This window comes from Fundulus heteroclitus, chromosome 13 (assembly GCF_011125445.2).
Source record: "Fundulus heteroclitus isolate FHET01 chromosome 13, MU-UCD_Fhet_4.1, whole genome shotgun sequence".
NCBI lineage: Eukaryota > Metazoa > Chordata > Actinopteri > Cyprinodontiformes > Fundulidae > Fundulus > Fundulus heteroclitus.
In genome coordinates this window covers 21,851,492-21,868,901 of record NC_046373.1, presented here as the reverse complement: position 1 = coordinate 21,868,901, position 17,410 = coordinate 21,851,492, and the positions used below count along the sequence as shown (strand labels likewise).

At 40.0% G+C, this 17,410-nt stretch overlaps 1 protein-coding gene across 2 annotated transcripts in view; it reads left to right on the top strand.

The window, feature by feature from the left end:
* Nucleotides 1-17,207, top strand: part of samd12 (sterile alpha motif domain containing 12) — a 151,216-nt gene extending 134,009 nt beyond the window's left edge. For both annotated transcript variants that reach the window (XM_036145356.1, XM_021320427.2), the window contains exon 5: nucleotides 16,479-17,207. In XM_036145356.1, coding sequence (XP_036001249.1) covers nucleotides 16,479-16,510 — 32 coding nt within the window. In that variant the 3' untranslated portion in view covers nucleotides 16,511-17,207. The remainder of the gene's footprint in view (nucleotides 1-16,478) is intronic.
* Nucleotides 17,208-17,410: the final 203 nt, after the last annotated feature.

Genomic DNA, 17,410 nt, shown 5'->3' with positions numbered 1-17,410 from the left:
TGCTGCTCAGTGTGTGTTTAATTGCTGAAGGCTGCTTCTTTAAGTCGTCATCATGAGTGAAAAAGGATAATGATGCCATCAGTACAAATGGTGCCTTCAGCGACAAAACGGATGCATGACTCAGAGTAAGTGGTAGCTGAAGTGAAGACAAAAACTATTTTCAGCAGTTTGCTTAAGACAGCTGCATACAAAACATTTCTAATTTTTTACAAGCGACACCATGTTTGCAACAACTGTGATTAAATGTCAGGAAGAAAGTTTGAGGATGCGGTTATTCACATTTCGGAGCATGTCTTTTTCTACAACAATTTCACTCACTGAACATATTTTTAATTTAGTTTTACTTCTTTACTTTGTTTTTTTTGTTTTTTTCAAATATAATTTTCTTTAGATTTAAGGATTTCCATTGTAACCAGTAGCACATCACTAAGCCGCAGGAAACAAAATATTTTAAAATATGTTGCAGTCTAGAAAGCCTGGAAAAGTATTGATTATAAGTGTTTTTCTGGTCTGGAATATACATTAATAATATTTGTATATATAGATTTAATTCAAAGTCATATTCGCTAAATATTGCAATGATTCATCAATCCATCCATCCATTTGTGTTCTGGGACCATAATCCTCCCAAAGGTCCTTTTAATTTGGATGTTGATTCCCTATTAAATGCAGTTTTTCATTGTTTTCACGGCACCTGGATTTAAGTAGGTGCTGTGCTTTTATCATTCAGATCTTTTCACCAGCATCATCTTTAAATTGTTCCATCCATATCAACCCCTAAACCTTTTTACCTATCATCACTGTGCATCTGAGACTTTGGGAATTTGATGACACTGAAACAGTCTGTTTTTAGCATGCTACAACTGTTAGCATGTTTAGCTCACTACCCACAATGTAAAAAAAAAGTCTAGATTAGGGAGGCAAAAGAATTAAAGTGGTGCATCTCATTTTAGCTTGCTTTGGAAAAATGTAAATGCAAATGAATCAAAGCTAGTAGTGCTGGGAACGTATGATGGTATGTTCTTGCTACACGGCATTTTGCCCTCTTGGTTTTGTTGTAGTCCACTTAAAACTGCTTCACTGTTTCACATCCTGGGAAAATCTAAAGAAATCAGGCAATATACCAGGATGAGAGTTCGTCATTCATACAATTATAGGTATTAACATCAATTGAATCTCCAGCTATGATGCAGTTCAGGGAGGAGAAGGAAGGGTTCAAAGTGGCTTAATTACAACAAAGTAAGTTTTTAAAAATAGCCATAACGAAGCCCTAATCTTAATATTATTGAAAATATGCTGCAGAAATTAAAAGTGTCTGTCTTTTGTAATCCAAAAACAGTATATATTAAGGCTTCTATGTTGTCAGATAAAGATAAAGAAAGCTATGGGTATTCTTATGCTATGTATGGGGGAAAATGTATGGGTTTGCAAAATGGGAAATATGTCAGAAACAAATTAACCCAAGCAACCAGTGCTTGGAAACAAGTTGCTAATTTTGCGTTGACATGTTGCTTAATGTCAGCTTTGAATTCCTGTTCTTCTTGTATTAAAGTTATTTTAAATAAATAAAGAGCAATCTTTCACTGGTAAGATTTTTTTCTTGTCAAGCTATTAGCAAGCTACTGTTGTTAGCTTCTCCGGCTAACCTGTTTATCAAAAAAAAACTAAATTGTGTAAAATTTGGAACAATTTGTAAAAGTAGTGCAAAAGTTAAAGTGGTGAATCTAATGGTTTTATTTTATTGTGCTCTGTTAAAACATAAAAACTGTCAGACACACAGACTTCCCCAGAAGTACTGGAACTTAACAAGCTGCATTTACTGTGGCAATGCTTCCCTGCAGTGCACTGTAATGTGCCGTTTCCTGAGAAGTTAACTTTATTAGACATCTTTTTAGTTTCTTTGAAACATTGATTTGACAGAGAAGTCTACGTGGGCCCATGTGGTTCTCATTTGCTCCAGCAGTCGTAGCAAATTACAAATTTAGCCCCCTTGAAAAGAGCATAAACCTGAGAGAGAGAGCGCCAGATAGGGTCTCAAAGCACTTCTCATGAAGGGAAGTATGGCTGTGTTGAGCCACCATAGGGTGAGGTCATCATTACTCACAAAATATTCTCTGGGTTTGTTGCTGGTCTGTTGTGAGTCACGGAAAATGAGCCGGGCACAAACAGGATGGAAAATGCTGAGTGATGCTCAAACATTTCCTGTCGTCTACATGTGTTCGCCGCTGCCGTCCAGTCATCCCATTTATGTCGAAAATGAGATTTCCTGCCACATGGATGAGCTCCTCGACCTCAGCTACTGATGAGCTCTTCATCACAATAACAATCAGGTCTTTCAGTCCGTGCTCCTCGAAGACATTTATATCACGGCCGCTTTTTGACTTTCAACTTCAACCGCTTGAATTTATGTGGGCCACCAAATCAGCTGAGCGGCTCGAGGCAGTGGTTCCCTTTTTAAATGTGCAAAAAGGTCATTTAAAAGACATGCAATTGAAGAACAGAGTAATATTAAATGTACCTTTCATCACCTGGGTAAGGATAGACCGGGATAAGGAATGCTGCTCTAATGCTGATTTCCCTTCATGGATAGTTTTGTACCAACTATACAGTGTTTAATATGGTTTGAAATAGCAGGACAAAGGAAGCCATCTGAAATTTGTGGTAAAACTTAATTATCAGCAGTAAAGTTGGTAGGATGAAAAAAAGCAAAATGTTCAGATTCCTTTACTATTATGGGTCATTTAGTACAATCAAGTACAATAAAGTCCAGTTACAATTGCTTTTATTCTTATTTTAGGTAAGGCGCTGCATGCTAGTGCATTTTGTTGCTCTGGCACCTTGCAGCGATAAGTTTCCATGTTCAAATCCCGGCCTGGAGTCTTTCTGCATGGAGAGATGTTCTCCCCGGGCATGCATGGGTTCTCTCCGGGTACTCCAGCTTCCTCCCACAGACCAAAAACATGATTGTTAGATTAACTGGTCCCTGCAAACTCCTCTTAGGCGTGAATGTGTGGATGAAGAATTGTTTGTCCTGTGTCAAGGTTGTGCACTGCAAAAACACAACTGAAAATAAGTAAAATGTTCTTAAAATGTGTGTATTTTTCCTTGATTTGAGCAGGTAAATAAGATGATCTGCCAATACAATAAGATTGTTGCACTTAAAATGGGAACAATTCATCTCCATCATCTTATTTCAAATGCAGGAGATCTAATTATCTCATTTTAGGGGTCAAAATAATCGTTCCATTGGCCGATAATCTTATTTACCTGCTCAAATCTAGGACAAAAACACTAATTTTGGGAACATTTTACTAATTTTTTTTATCTGTTTTTGCAGTGTGTTTGCCCAAAGACAGCTGGGGACAGGCACCGATGGGTATGGACAATGGATGGAAATAGTTTTAAGCATCTTTTTAGATTTCTGCATGATAAGGTGATTGTCAGTGATGGTTCTGAGGTTCACCTTATGTTAGAAGTTTAGTTTCACTTTAGCAAGAATTTAAATTAGATTTCATGATTTCAGCACGAAATCATTACTTTTAGAAATGAATGACGGCAGCTCGGCCGCATAGCAAGACATTACTGCAGGAGGCTGTTGTGTCGTGCAGGTGAACAGGAATGCATTTCCTAAACTCTAAAGAATAGAAATATATAGAAGAGAAAATGATCTGAAAGAGAGCTAGGCTGTGGGGAAAAGCCATTCTCCTGAAACACAATGCAGTGCGGTGAGCTCCAGCTAAATAAATTATCACGGGGGCTATTTTTAAGCTGAAGTGTAAATGCAGTAATCCTTGGAGCAGGAGCTGCGAAGAGCACAGAAGCCACATCAGGGAATACAGCTCTGCCTTTATCTTCCCCTCCTGCCTGTCACACTCTCCCATCCCTCACACGCAACTCCTCTCCCACTCCACACCCCTGCACCTCCGTCGTTCCTCTATGCACTCTTTCGTTTTCTTTCTCTCTCCCCTCTCTCTCTCTCTCTCTGTCTTTTCTCCCCGTTCCCTTTTATATGGTAAAAGCCTCTTTTCTGTGTCGGGAGTATTTTCCCTATCACTGAGCCCGCTGTGGGGACTCCACCAAGTTCCATTGTAATAAACAATAACAGACCTTTGAACAAGACAGGGAGGGGAAACATGTAAGTGGCACCCAAAGAAGCAGCAGTCAGAGGATATTAGGCCACAGTGGGTCATTCTTCAACTTGGCAACAAGTCTTTTTGAATCGCTGTGTAATGTGAAGGCACCTATTTTTTTTTTTTATATATACTCTCCAGTCTTTGTGGGAGGATATTGTCCATCCCAGTGAGAGTTGCTCTGAAAGAAGCTGCCGTTCCTGTACGAGGTTGCATTATGTTGCTTTGGTATGTGAGAAAAAGACCCTCCTCTGGTGCTGTTTAAAAGCACATTATGGAGTATCGTTAATCACAGGGGTAGGCTGAGGTTTTACAAGGTTAATGACAGTGCAGCCAACCTCTCGACTGTGCCCCATTTATTTGGTGTTTACCCTGCAGAAGGCTGAGCTTCAGGTTGCCCATATTCGCAATGCTTTGCAGATTTTTTCGACCACTCCCTGCCGTACACTGTTGTGGCATTTTTGTGCCACAAAGCCACTAAAACCAACACAAAGTAGTACATGATTGGGAATCTAACAGAAGATTATGCATTATAATGAAACGTATAACTTAGTTTGCATTTGTATTCAGCCCACCTGAAATCAGTACTTTACAAAACCAAGATTTGCTGCAATTTCAGTTGCAAGTCGTTTCTATTGTATGATAAGTGTCTGTTTTTTTAATGTTGTTCTTTGCTTTTGACTGCTGGCTCTTGTCCAGGTCAACATCGTAAGTGAGAACTAGTTCTCAGTCGTCTCTTAAAGGTTAAATGTGAACGAACTTACAGTTTGGGGAACTGTAAGTCTTTGGGCAGCAGGGGATGGGCAGGTATCAGATCATTTGGTGTTGTTAGGATAAAGATACTGTCATGAGAATTGTGAGCCAAACAGCTCCTAAATGAAGTAAACTGTTAACCACTGTCATTTACCTGTAATGGACTGCGGTTAATTTGAATATAGCGCCGACAATATATATAAATGTAGGTATTAAGTATGCAAATTCAGCAAATTTGGCATAACCCTTACCACTAGATGGAGGAAAAGTGCTTCCAATCTGCTACTTGGTAGTTGTGGAATATGCATCAAAAGGCATTAAGGGTGTATGTAGCCTCACGTTGGCTGTCGTGGTTTGAGGCAAATTTTCACCAATAATCTACAAAGGCTTGGCGTCGTTGTCATGTTGAGAGGAGAACCTCAAACAAGTTTTCTTCCTCTTTTTAACCTCATCTGTTTTCTACATCAACTCTGACTCTCTGTCCTTTCTAAGGGAAACATATCCCCACAGCATGATGCTGCCATCATCATTTATTTTTCTTTTTTGCTCAAAGCGTAAATTAAGAGGAGATCGTGCCTTTGCCGTAGCGGCTCCACAATTGCGGAACAATCTGCCATTTGAAGTCAGGCAGGCCTCCTCTGATGTGTTTTAAGACTCTTCTTAAAACACATCTGTCTGCTGAAGCCTTTTGCACATCCTGAGAGGATCTTTTTAATTTTTAATTATTCAAATTCTAAACTTTTTTTTTTTTTAAATCTTGTTTGTCTGTTATAACTTGTCTGTTTTATTTGTCTACTTTGGCACTTTGTTGTTTATTCTTGTAAAGTGCTTTATGAATAGATAATGTGTGGTATTTTTGGAGTGATTGTTTTCCTCTCCACATATTGCTTGGCTTTTCTTTTCTTCTTTCTACACACATGCTCTGTTTTTTTTTTGTATTTTTGCTTTTGTGAGATTAGATAACATACAGGTAGACAGGCTAAACTCTGTGGTGTTAAAGTTAAAGCTTAATCCAGCTGATTGGTATTCTTCTGGGATTAAGCCTGATCCTCCTCACTGGACATACCGCTGCTCCATACATCCAGACAACTTCACCTTGTCTTCATTAGTCCTCTATCTTATATCTAGATTGCTACTGCCACCCCCCCCCCCCCCCCATCCCCATGTAAACTGCGCTGTACAAAGCAAGGTTTATTATCCCACACCAAACGCCCTACTGATGTGTGGTGCTGCATATGCTGCGCTCCCAAGAGCCTTCAGGTGTGATGAAATGATCTTCTCGCTCAGTTTTAGAGGAAGCTCCTTTAGTTTTTATTGTAACTCGCATTGAATATCTCGGTGGGATTTATTTGTGCATCACAGCTGAAGCAAATGAAGGATCATTATGGAGTCCCCAAAGACCTAATTAAGTTAATTAACTTCAATTTAGCTAATGAAAATTGTCAGACACCTTTTAAAACAAACAGCCTCGCATAGGTGTCGAGTAAAATGTGACACCGCTATCTTAATTTTATCCAAATAAACAGTTATATTTAAATACTACCGGATCCATCTGTGCTGAATGCAAATAAACTTGGTTATCCAAAGCAGTCCTTCATATACAGTGGAGAACAGATATTTTGCATACGCTCCTCTGATCTGAACGTTGAGGTCACAGGGCGTTCCACTCCACCCCAGTCGGCCATTTTTGTAGTCTGCTGGGGGACGGTGACCTTTTGACTTATCCACTTGTAGCTTCAGCTTGGACTACAAAATCGCTACGAGAAATAAAAATGCCAGGTTTCGCAAAATTGGTAAAGTGAAAGTCCAGGGCCTTCTTTAGTAGCTCCACCTGTTCAGAACACGTAATAGAGAATTGAGAAAACTGAATGGCTGGAAAATTATGACCCAGAGAGAATCCTAACTGACCCGAAACATACAAAGTTTATGGGGATTTAGTGACACGTGGTCACAACGATTCAGTCTAATGTTAAACATCTGGTTTCAGCAGAATATTTGTTTGCTGCAATGGTTCTACACTGCAAAAACGGAACTAGAAATAAGTAAAATGTTCTTAAAATTTGTGTATTTGTCCTTGATTTGAGCAGGTAAATAAGATGATTTGCCAATGGAATAAGAATTTTGCACCTAAAATAGGAACAATTCATCTCAATCATCTTATTTCAAGTGAAGGATGTCTAATTATCTTATTTTAAGGGGTCAAAATACTCATTCCATTGGCAGATAATCTTATTTACCTGCTCAAATCAAGGATAAATACATTAACTTTAAGAACATTTTACTTATTTTTAGATCAGTTTTTGCAGTGTATTGACCGTGATCCAGCATTTATCTCACAGCGTCTCTCAGCGCTAAAAGCCGCTGTAGAGGATCGTAAGCTTGCAGCTTTCCGTCATGCGTGTTGTTTTCGTTTTGATGTCGGGGACCTTAGATATGTTTAAAACCTCCGCTAGCGACACGTTTGCAGTTTGCAGGGGTTCACACCAGCCACGCCTTCGCAACGTTTTCTGCTCGAGCTCGGGCTACGTGAGTCATCCTCGCAGATTTTTTTTTTTGCACATACAGCCACAAATACAGATGCATCCATGTCAGCTCGCATGTTGTGACATAACTGAGGAGGCTTATTTTTTTTTTGCTACTCTCCTTTTTGTACCGTCGCACTGCTGCGTTCAAGCCCTGAAGGCCCTGACAGCTTTACGTCAGGAGAGATGTGCGGCGTAGATATAAAAGCAGGACAAATATTACAGAAAATGACGTCTAGCTGTATTAGGCTGTCCCCCGCTGAGGGAACGGAATCACAGAGGTATGGCTTGTGCATGTGTCAGCATCTGCACCGGCACGCGTGGCAGCGGGGAAAATACTCCAGTAAACAAATCCGACTTGACACAACTAATAATAACATTATGCAGGCAGTTTGAGAAGCAATGCAATTTTTGTCTTTTTTTTTTTTCTCTGCTTGAAATAAACTCGTTTAACAACGCCAGGAAAAGGAGAGAGGAAATATGCTACCCTTGACTGACCTTTTGAATAAAATAATTTTTTTTTTTAGCTTAGAGGAGATGCCTAAGTACCTTCAAGCACCAAATGTAATACAGCTGGACTCCTTAACCTCTAATTTTTCTTTGTTTTCCTCATTTTGCGTTGCCTTTTGTGTTTGTCCGTATAAAGTTCTATAACATGCTGTTTTTGTTCTGCAATACAAAGTCATTTTTAGTGAGGTCATTCAGCCAAGCTGTAACTTTCCCTGTTGGGTTTTCAGAAGATGATTATTGAACCATACATGACAATGTTGTGTCGGATCAGAGACCTTGCTGATCATCAGTGTCTCCCTTCACGGCACCACGGTCACTACGTTTGAACGTTTGGTTTGCACTTTTATTCTAATACACTGCAAAAACGGATCTAAAAATAAGTAAAATGTTCTTAAAATGTGTGTTTTTGTCCTAGATTTGAGCAGGTAAATAATATTATCTGCCAAAGGAATGAGTATTTTGACCCCTAAAATAAGATAATTAGACATCCTGCACTTGAAATAAGATGATGGAAATGAGTTGTTCCTATTTTAATGCAAAAATCTTATTCCATTGCCAGATCATCTTATTAACCTGCTCAAATCAAGGACAGATACGCTCATTTTAGGAAAATATTATTTATTTTTAGTTCCGTTTTTGCAGTGTACTTACTTTTGTCCCCTTTTCTAGGCTGACGTGTTTGCGTGAACTGCTTCAGATGACCCGATCCCACTGGGAAAAATATAGTTTCACCTCCATGTCTGAGGCCGTGACTCTGTAGAGAAAATGATGGACTGCATATAAGATCGTTAACCCTTTCCATCAACCATAATAGACTAAAGTGCTGCACAAGTTATAAAATCTCCAGTAGTGTGAGCAGTGTGATAAAGAGAGGAATTGGTAGTAAAATAGATGCAATACATTCAACAATTAGTGCAGTAAATGCTGAAGTACTCTGTTCAGCTGGCGTTAAAAGCTCAGGTATAGAAGTGAGATTTTAACAGAGCCTTGAAATGATAAACAGGGCAGGTTGTTGCACAGCTTTGGCACGACCACTGAGGAAGCCCGGTCACCACTGCTGCTAAGCTGTGATCTCAGAGTGCCTAATAACAATCGGCTTCTGGACCTTCAACCTGGGGAGGGAGTTTAAAGGTGCCCCGGTTGAGACAGATGGGATAACGCAATACCATTAAGACTTTTAACAGCGAGCAATAAAATCTTGAACTGGACCCTGAAATGAACAGGAAGCCTTAGCAGAGAGGCATGCCCGCGCCGCTTGTCGTAGCATTTAGTTGCAGCAGGGTTTTGTGCAGTTTGCAGCCGCTTAATAAACAATTTATCGAGCGTTACAGTAATCTAAGCGAGATGTTAAAAAAAGGCATTATCTTTTCAAAGTCCATTGGTAGAGCGTAGCTTGTGATTTAACGACGGATCTTAGCTGGAAAAGGCTCTATGTAACCACTGAGTTGACGTGTCTATCAAATGTAAAATTAATTTGCTGCTAAGATCTGATTGTCCAAATTTAATGTTTTATTTGTGTTTTAAAACTTTTTTTTCATAAATTTCTGTAAATCTTGCAAGGCATGAAGAGAATCATGATAATTTGCTGGGATGTGCCGGTAGATTTGAACATATTTAGCACAACAGTGGCAATTAATTAATCTATTTTATAATGGAGCCCGAAAAAAGCATATATAGAGAAAATAATATAGGACCTAGAGTGGAGCCTTGTGGTACACCACAGATTAAATTAGACAAAAAAGAAGAACACAATTATAATATACTGAAAAACTTCTATCACTGTGACTTCAACCAATTTAAGGCTATACCTTTAGCACTGACACAGGACTCAAGACATGAAATAAAGGATACAGTGATCACCAGTATCGAAGGCAGAAGAAGGGTCCAGGAACATGAGGACAACTGATTTTCCAGAGTGAACAGCTGCAAGTAAATCATTAATAATCAATATTCTTATTAATTTATAGACGCAGGCACCTGAATAGGATGAATTTCAGCTTGATCAGAACTCCAAAAATCTGACTCTCTTTGGTGTTGCTGAGTGAAGAAGACGCAAAGTTTGCTGTTTAACTCTAAGTGAGATGTTTAAAATCATTCAAATTCAACATTTTCAGAGAGAGAGAGAGAGATAGACTTTTAGCAAATAACAGAATGTATCACAGAAAAGTCACCAACTAATTTGTTTCGAGCTTTAAACATCTTTCTGTCCTGGAATATATTTTATTTGGTAATATTCACCACCAAGAATCTGCATTTTTAAAGTAATTCAAATGTTTATTGTGGGTTCAGTAGTGCCAGCCATACCAATATAATGTGCTAAGCTGATAATCACTTTGTCATTTTCTTTAAAACGATCATAAAACCCTCTTTTACAATTGCATCTGCTGCTATGATGAAACAATTTATGATACTTTAAATGCATGTCCTATACTAAAGCTCTTAACGAGGACAGTTAAAAAAAAACACAATTCCTCTGAAAACCTAAATCTTTTCAGGTTTTTTAAACACTTTTAAAGACTATTTGATTATTTTTAATTTGATAGACTCATTTTAATGCAAAGTTGTACCGTCCACAGGCACAACATCAAAACAGAAACTGATGTTGCCATCTTTGCACCAATAGAAAAGAAAGCTCAACTTATTTTTGAATGATTTATACAAAAGTTAGAGAAGGCGACTACAACTGATGTGTAATTTTAGTGCTAAATGTTTGGCAAATAAATTGTGCAACTACAAGGCTATAAAAATGTTTTAAAGCATCTCTTCCTTCTTCTCTAGAAAGGAGCCAGTCTTCTAAAATTTAGCAGTGGCCCTAATCAATAGTTCTCCAGATTTCTTTGCCCGTTTTTAATTTACGTTTTGGTTGCATTCTTACTCTTTTATTTGTCTCTGTGTCTAACCCTGACAGCAGGTGGTGTTGTTTGTGCTTGAGAAAAATGAGGAAAGTGGACAAGTGGAAGACAAAAGAAAACGTGGTGGTTTGGAAGAGCAGCCAGAGTCCAATGAAAAAGTTTGCCGGTCCTTCTGCAAGAGAGTTTGGCTGTTTGATTGCAAAATCTAAAGAAATCAAGGAGAACTCTTGCACAGCGCAGTCGCTCAGAGTGATTTGCAGCCCAGCAGAGAGGTGACAGGTGTAGCTGCACGCTGAGGTGTGCTTTGATTAAGCTGAGACATCCCTGATTACAAATGCATGGAGGAGGGATGCAGGGAACAGAAATAGGCGAGAAAAGGAAGCTTGATACCTTGGTTGGAGCCCGGCAGGAGGGAGAGGGAACATTTTAACTCCATGTTTCTGAAAATCTGCAGCGTACCGCATATCGTTGTGTCGTTTATAGGAGGGAGGCTTGTGTGTGTGTCTCTGTGCTGTGACACGGTAAATTCATAAGGGATCAACACCTCCACCTGTTACCTCCCTTTCTCTCTCAGATGTAAATGTGATGGGTGGGTTTCATAATTTCTTTGTTTAATAACCACAGCTTTCCGCGCTTCTCCATCTCACACACAACAGAAGCCAGATTGTAATTTTTCTGTCAGATGCTGCGTCGTCCAAACACACACACACACACACACACATTATAATTAGGCCAGAGAAGCATTCACACGCCGGTCTGTTTAATTTCAGTTCAACCAGATTATAGTTATTATGTTGAAAGTAAGAAAGGATTTTGCAGAGTGCTCTGCCCTTTTCTTTGTCCTTGACAGCTGGAGCAGCTGTGGCTGAGCTATGAACTCAAACATGCAAGGTGTGCAGAGCTGTGATTTGACTTGTTTTGCATGGTTTGCGGTAGCAGAAGTCTCTTTGATCACCTGGAAACTAATGCTTCATCTTAAAACTGCCCTTTTAAAATAGGAGTCTTTGTCTTTTATGTGTGCTTTATATGAGTGAATGAAGGAGAAATGGTTTGTTTATAATATAATATAATATATAGGACAAACGTGAAATAAAGCAGAAGTTAATCTAAATTTGAGAGTCTAAATAACATTGGATTTATAGGCTTTTAATAAATGCAGTAAATTATACACACTGGCTCAAACTGGATCGGTTTTTGTAACAATCATTACACTCTTCTCCAAATTTTATCTTTTCAAACTTGGTAGTGTTTACTTAATTTTGTGGCATGGAGCAACCCTTACTCCCAAAGCCCGTCCCTCTATTTGCACCAGTCCCACCACCATGCCTGACAGCCTGGCTCTGTACGTATCGCACATTTCAGTACTAAAACAACGCGACACGCTTTACATGATTAAAATATAGGAAAATAAAAACAGAGAAAAAGCAAGTTGGAATAAAATGTGGAACACTTTCACACACTTTTAACTTTCACACAATGGCGATAGTTGACAGTTTGGGTCAGATGGTTAAAACCTGGACACAGGCTGATCTTCTAATAGGGCATCGATGCCTTAACATGTGGCGCATTGCACAAAAGTAATGGCATAACCATGATTGAAGACCACCTTCACTTTGGTTGTAACTCAAGCACAGTCGGGTGTTTCAGCTGGACAATGTGGTCCCAAACAGGTTGACTCTTAAATGGCAAAAGCAGGATGATTCGCTTCTGGGATGGCCTCCCTAAATGCCTAACCTCCGCTCTGTCGTAAATCCATGGAGTATAAGAGTAGTTTGAATTTGCATTAAAGCCAGATCATTTAAATAAATTCTACAATTTCTGATTACAGACCTAACCATGCCAGAAGCTTGGTTACACGTGACCCAATAATGCTTTATGTTAGCACTGCACGGTATCATGGAAAACTTACATTTTGATCACAGTTTTCTTTCTTTTCCAGTATTAAAATGTTCAGGCCATTTTATAATAATAGCAGCCTTGCACATTTTAATTAAATTTATCCTCTGCATTTAACCCAAACCTTTCACCCTGTGACCCCCCCCCCCCCCCCCCCAAATAACAGTGGCCAAGACTGGCGACCCCCTTTTAGCCGTAGTGCAGTTGTCCCTCTGTGTTAAAATAAGCAATGTTGAGCATATTGTAAAGTCATGTTTTGTTATTGGTTTTACTAATAAGAAAATGCAAAATCTTTTTAGCAAATCAGCATCAAATCATTATTAATATCATGACTTTGAAACGATTGTGTTACTTTATTCTTGTGATATTACAACAATTTTCTCATATTTCAAGTTCTTTCTGGCAATATTATGACTACTTGAAATATCAAAACTTTATTTTCTCAATGCTATTCGTTCTTGTACACCTGAAATTAAGACTTAATCATCATAATTTCCACACACAAGAATCATATTAGTTCCATCGTAGACGAAAGAAAAACGATTATTAACCACGGAAGAGTAAATTTACACAAAATTTGAAATTGAGAGCAATTTCACATATTTGCAAGAAGAAACTTGGCTGTTTTCTGATGACAAAAAGTCGTAAATATTCAGGATGAAAAGTGTAATTTCCCACTATTAAAGACATACATTTGCTTTATTAAAACTAGGATATTCTCTGACATCTCATCCCATCTCACGACCCCCACTATGGGAACCCCTGCCACTGTGTCCAGAGCATTGTGGGGCTAATGTCTTGCTCAGTGGTAGTCTGTGGGATTCAAACCGGGGAACTTCCCAGGAAGGCTGCAACATATAACCTTTAGCATCTTTATCACTAGAGATATACATATGGTGTGACTGTGAAACCTAGTTTGAGCCTCTCCAAATGGGTGAGTGGTGGTCTAGTGGTTATAGCAGGGCGCTTCCGTTCTGAGAAATCTGCAAGTGCCTGGTTTGAATCCCGCAGACAGCCACTATGGGTCCCTGAGCAAGACCCTTAGCCCCAGATTGTTCCCCAGGTGCTGTAAAAGCTGCCCACTGCTCTCTAAGGGATGGCTTAAATGCAGAGGACAAATTTTGTTGTAATGTACAATTGTAACAACAAATAAAGATTTCTTCTTCTTCTTCTTCTTCTTCTATATATTATTAGCATCCAGACTTTGAATGCAGGTACTTCCAATATAACAACCGAGGGATCCACTGTAGTTGCGACATTTAAAAATATTCATATCATAATTTGACATATTGTGCAGCTCTAGTTCATATACTTTCTTTCTGTAAACACAGCAGTGTGATATTGAAATCTATCCTTAAAATAAAGGCTTTGAGACCAGGAGCCATGCCCAATAACGTCTGCGTGAGGAGCTCTGAGCATTTCCTGCCTCCTCCTGAGCACACGGGGAAGAGAGGATTTAAGGAGACTTCCAAACACGCTGACAGCTTGTCAAGGACCTCCTACGACTGTTGTGCATTTCAGTGCTTTGTTGCGTGTGGTCCCACCACACCGATAAGCACTAATTCAGTCAAACAGGAGAGTGTGTGAGGGAGTGTGCTGGCTGGCATCGTGTTTACACGCTTTTCAGCTCAGGTCTTCTTAGGCTATTTACTAACTCTGACGCAGAGTTAGTCAGTAACGAGGATGACGGAACAGTTGAATTTTCATTACCTTGTTAGTGGTGATAAACATATAAAAAAAAAAAAGTAGTCCTGGAATGTAATTTAAGGTGTTTAAGGTGTTTTATTTTCCTGCTAAAATGCACCTCTTCCTCCTGCTGCTGCTTCTGCTTGCATTAAATTTACATTATTTAGTCTTTATGGTCTTAAGTGATATTTCACATGAAGCCTAGAACAGAAAGACCTGGTGTACTATCTGCATGTTGCATAAAAGCATTCTTTTTGACCATTATTACAGCTACGATTCTTCATGTATTTTATTTGCTTTTGTGAAATACACTGACTAAAAGTTGTGCTTCATTGTGAAGAGGAGAAGGAAAGCATGCATGGTTATCAATGTTTTGCTGAAACAATTAGAAATCTAAAACATTTGTACTTAATAAATCCCTTTACTCCAGTAAACATAAATAAAATCAAGCAGGGTTGAGACATGGAATAATAAACCCAGCTTTGAGCATCTTGTGGAGTTCCATCCTAAAATTAAGAGCTTGGCACCATGTTAAACCTGCCAAGAGACATGCTGACAGGAGGGGCATGAAGAAAATGAATCAGAGAAGCGACTCTGTAGGAGCTGCAGAGATCCACAGCTCGTCATGTACTCAGTAAAGTTACCATTTATGGAAAATTTGCTGGATAAAAAAAATAAGCCATTCGAAGTCCTGTTTTAAAATTATCCACGTCTTTGCAAATTTACTCCAGTCAGATTACACAAAAAAATTAAACTCTTTGCCCTCCATGTAAAATGCTGCAGGTGGAGGAAAACTAACTCTGCAAATCAGGTTAAACAAACCCTTCCCACTTGTGAAACCTGGTGGTGGCAGCCTCATGGCGTGGGGAAGCTTGGTTGTTGCTTCAGAGGCCTGGAAAAGTGTACCTTGGGTTTCAGAGTTTCCTTAGATGGTTATATCTTCCTAAAAAAAACATTTTATCTCCTTAGCAGAGAAATTCAGGGCTGTTATTGTTTTCCGACTCAGCTCTGATTGTTCGTTTGCATGTTTTACCCTCAGCAGTTTGACCATAATTTTTAAGCATGCTCCACGTCCAGGTTGAAAGGAATACGTCAGCGAGGTGAAATGCTTTTGATAAATAAGTCTTCTTGAACCTGCCCAGGGCTGTATGGCAATGACATCTTTAAGTTTTCTTAACCCTTCGGATGCTCCAGATACTGAAAAGATTCCCACAAAGGAATCTCTGAGTAACCCACACATTTTGATGAAATTCTTCTTAATTTTGTACTTAAGAGGTTCAGTGGAATCTGATCCTCTTTTAACCGTGTCCCCGGTTTATAAACATTAAAAAGTCCAGCTCTGTGGGCTTCGGTCCTCACCAGAACCTAAAATAAAGAAGCTGCGGCGCTGATCTCTCCATCCGCATTCACACACAGGCGGCTGCCGTGTGTCTTTGGGTCTTGTCGTCACATGCTTCAATTGAGCTTTAAATGTCACTTGTCTCCCTCTGCTTCATCTGCTTGACTCATCCTTGTTGTCTTCGGTCTGCATCTGAAGTGCCTGTGTGCTTTTGTGCATCAGGCCGACATGCGCTGGTGTGTGAGCGTTTGATGGACACACTGCTGCTCTCCACCCTCTATCTGCGCGGCGCCTGAAAGCACAATGATGCCCTCTGCATTGATTTTCTTTTGCCATTTTATAATTATGTCTCCTCTTTTCATTTGCCTCCCCCTTTCCCCTCTTTCTGCCTTTCATCCCGTCTCTCTTATCTCCCCGCTCTCTCTTCTATTTTTCTAATTCCATCCTCCCCCAGATCCGTTTTTATGCCTTGCTGTCCCCGTTCTTGTTATCTTAGCCCTTTTCCCTTTTTTTCTTCCCCCCCTGTTTGATCTCAACTTCTTAATTTCCTTTCTGGTTTACGTCACTTCGTTCGGTTTTGTTTTGCCCCCCTCCCCTCCCTCCCTCCGGTTCTCCCAGTCACCCTCGTCTCTTACTTTACTCGTACGTCTTCATCCCATTTTCTCTAGTCTTTTGCTCCAACTTCTTTCTCCTCCCAGCTGGATTGCATTTGCCTTCCATTTCACACTGTCCCGTCCTATTTCTCGTTTTCTGTTCTCTAACGTCTTCCATCTGTTCCGTCTCTCCACAGCCTCTCTGGAGTGCAGTCCGTCGTCGCCATAGATTGATGGATCAGGGCTTGCCCCGTCACGGTACGACGCAGACGCCGCCTCCACCAACCGTCTAGAACTTCCTCCCGGACCAATCAAAGTTCCTCGTCTCACTCTTCGGGTCTCTGTCCTCCATGTCTCTCCAAAAAGACCGATCTCGGGAAAGAAGACCATCCCTCCCACCCTTCCAGTCACTCCTGAAAATCTCCCACAGCTTCCCGCTACATGACCAGCCGTTTCCACAGCAGACGCCCCTTTCCCCCGTTCTTTTTGCCCTTCGCAGTTGAACTGTCCTCAGATCTTAAGTGCTACAAGTTCTTTTAAAGCATGACTGAGATTCTCACAGACTGCAGAGATTTGCACACTTGCTTTATGAAGGAACAATTATGAAGGAAGTTTTTTTTTTTTGCACCATTTCCTTAGTAGTTGCACAATAGTTCCAGTATCTCTTCTCCGGTAACACCTACTGTGCAGATTGTCCCTCTCCCCCTCAAACATCATGTCTTACTCTGTCTGTGGCATGGTAGCCTCTCCAGTCCAGCACTTTAACGGTTGTTTTCATCCATGCATCGTCTTCTGCTAAGCCTGCTTCTGCCCCGCTGCGGACTTTCTTGCCAGGCAGAAGGAAAAGAAGGCTGTCAACGGGACGGCACGCACCCCGCTGCCCTTTTCTTCCTCTTTATCTTCAAAGCTGTGTTCCTGGAAAAAAAAAAAACAAGAGAATGACAGATTTTACACAACCGTCTGTGTTTGGGCTTTGTTCTCTCTCTGTCGTTCTGTGAAATGGCCCGTCAAAAAGTGTTAGATGACGCGTAGTGAAGTGTCCATATCTCTCTATGCTTTTTTTACCCTGTCTGTATAGTGAACCGCCCGTTTGCAGGGTGAACGACGGGCCTGGAAAAACACAAGTTGT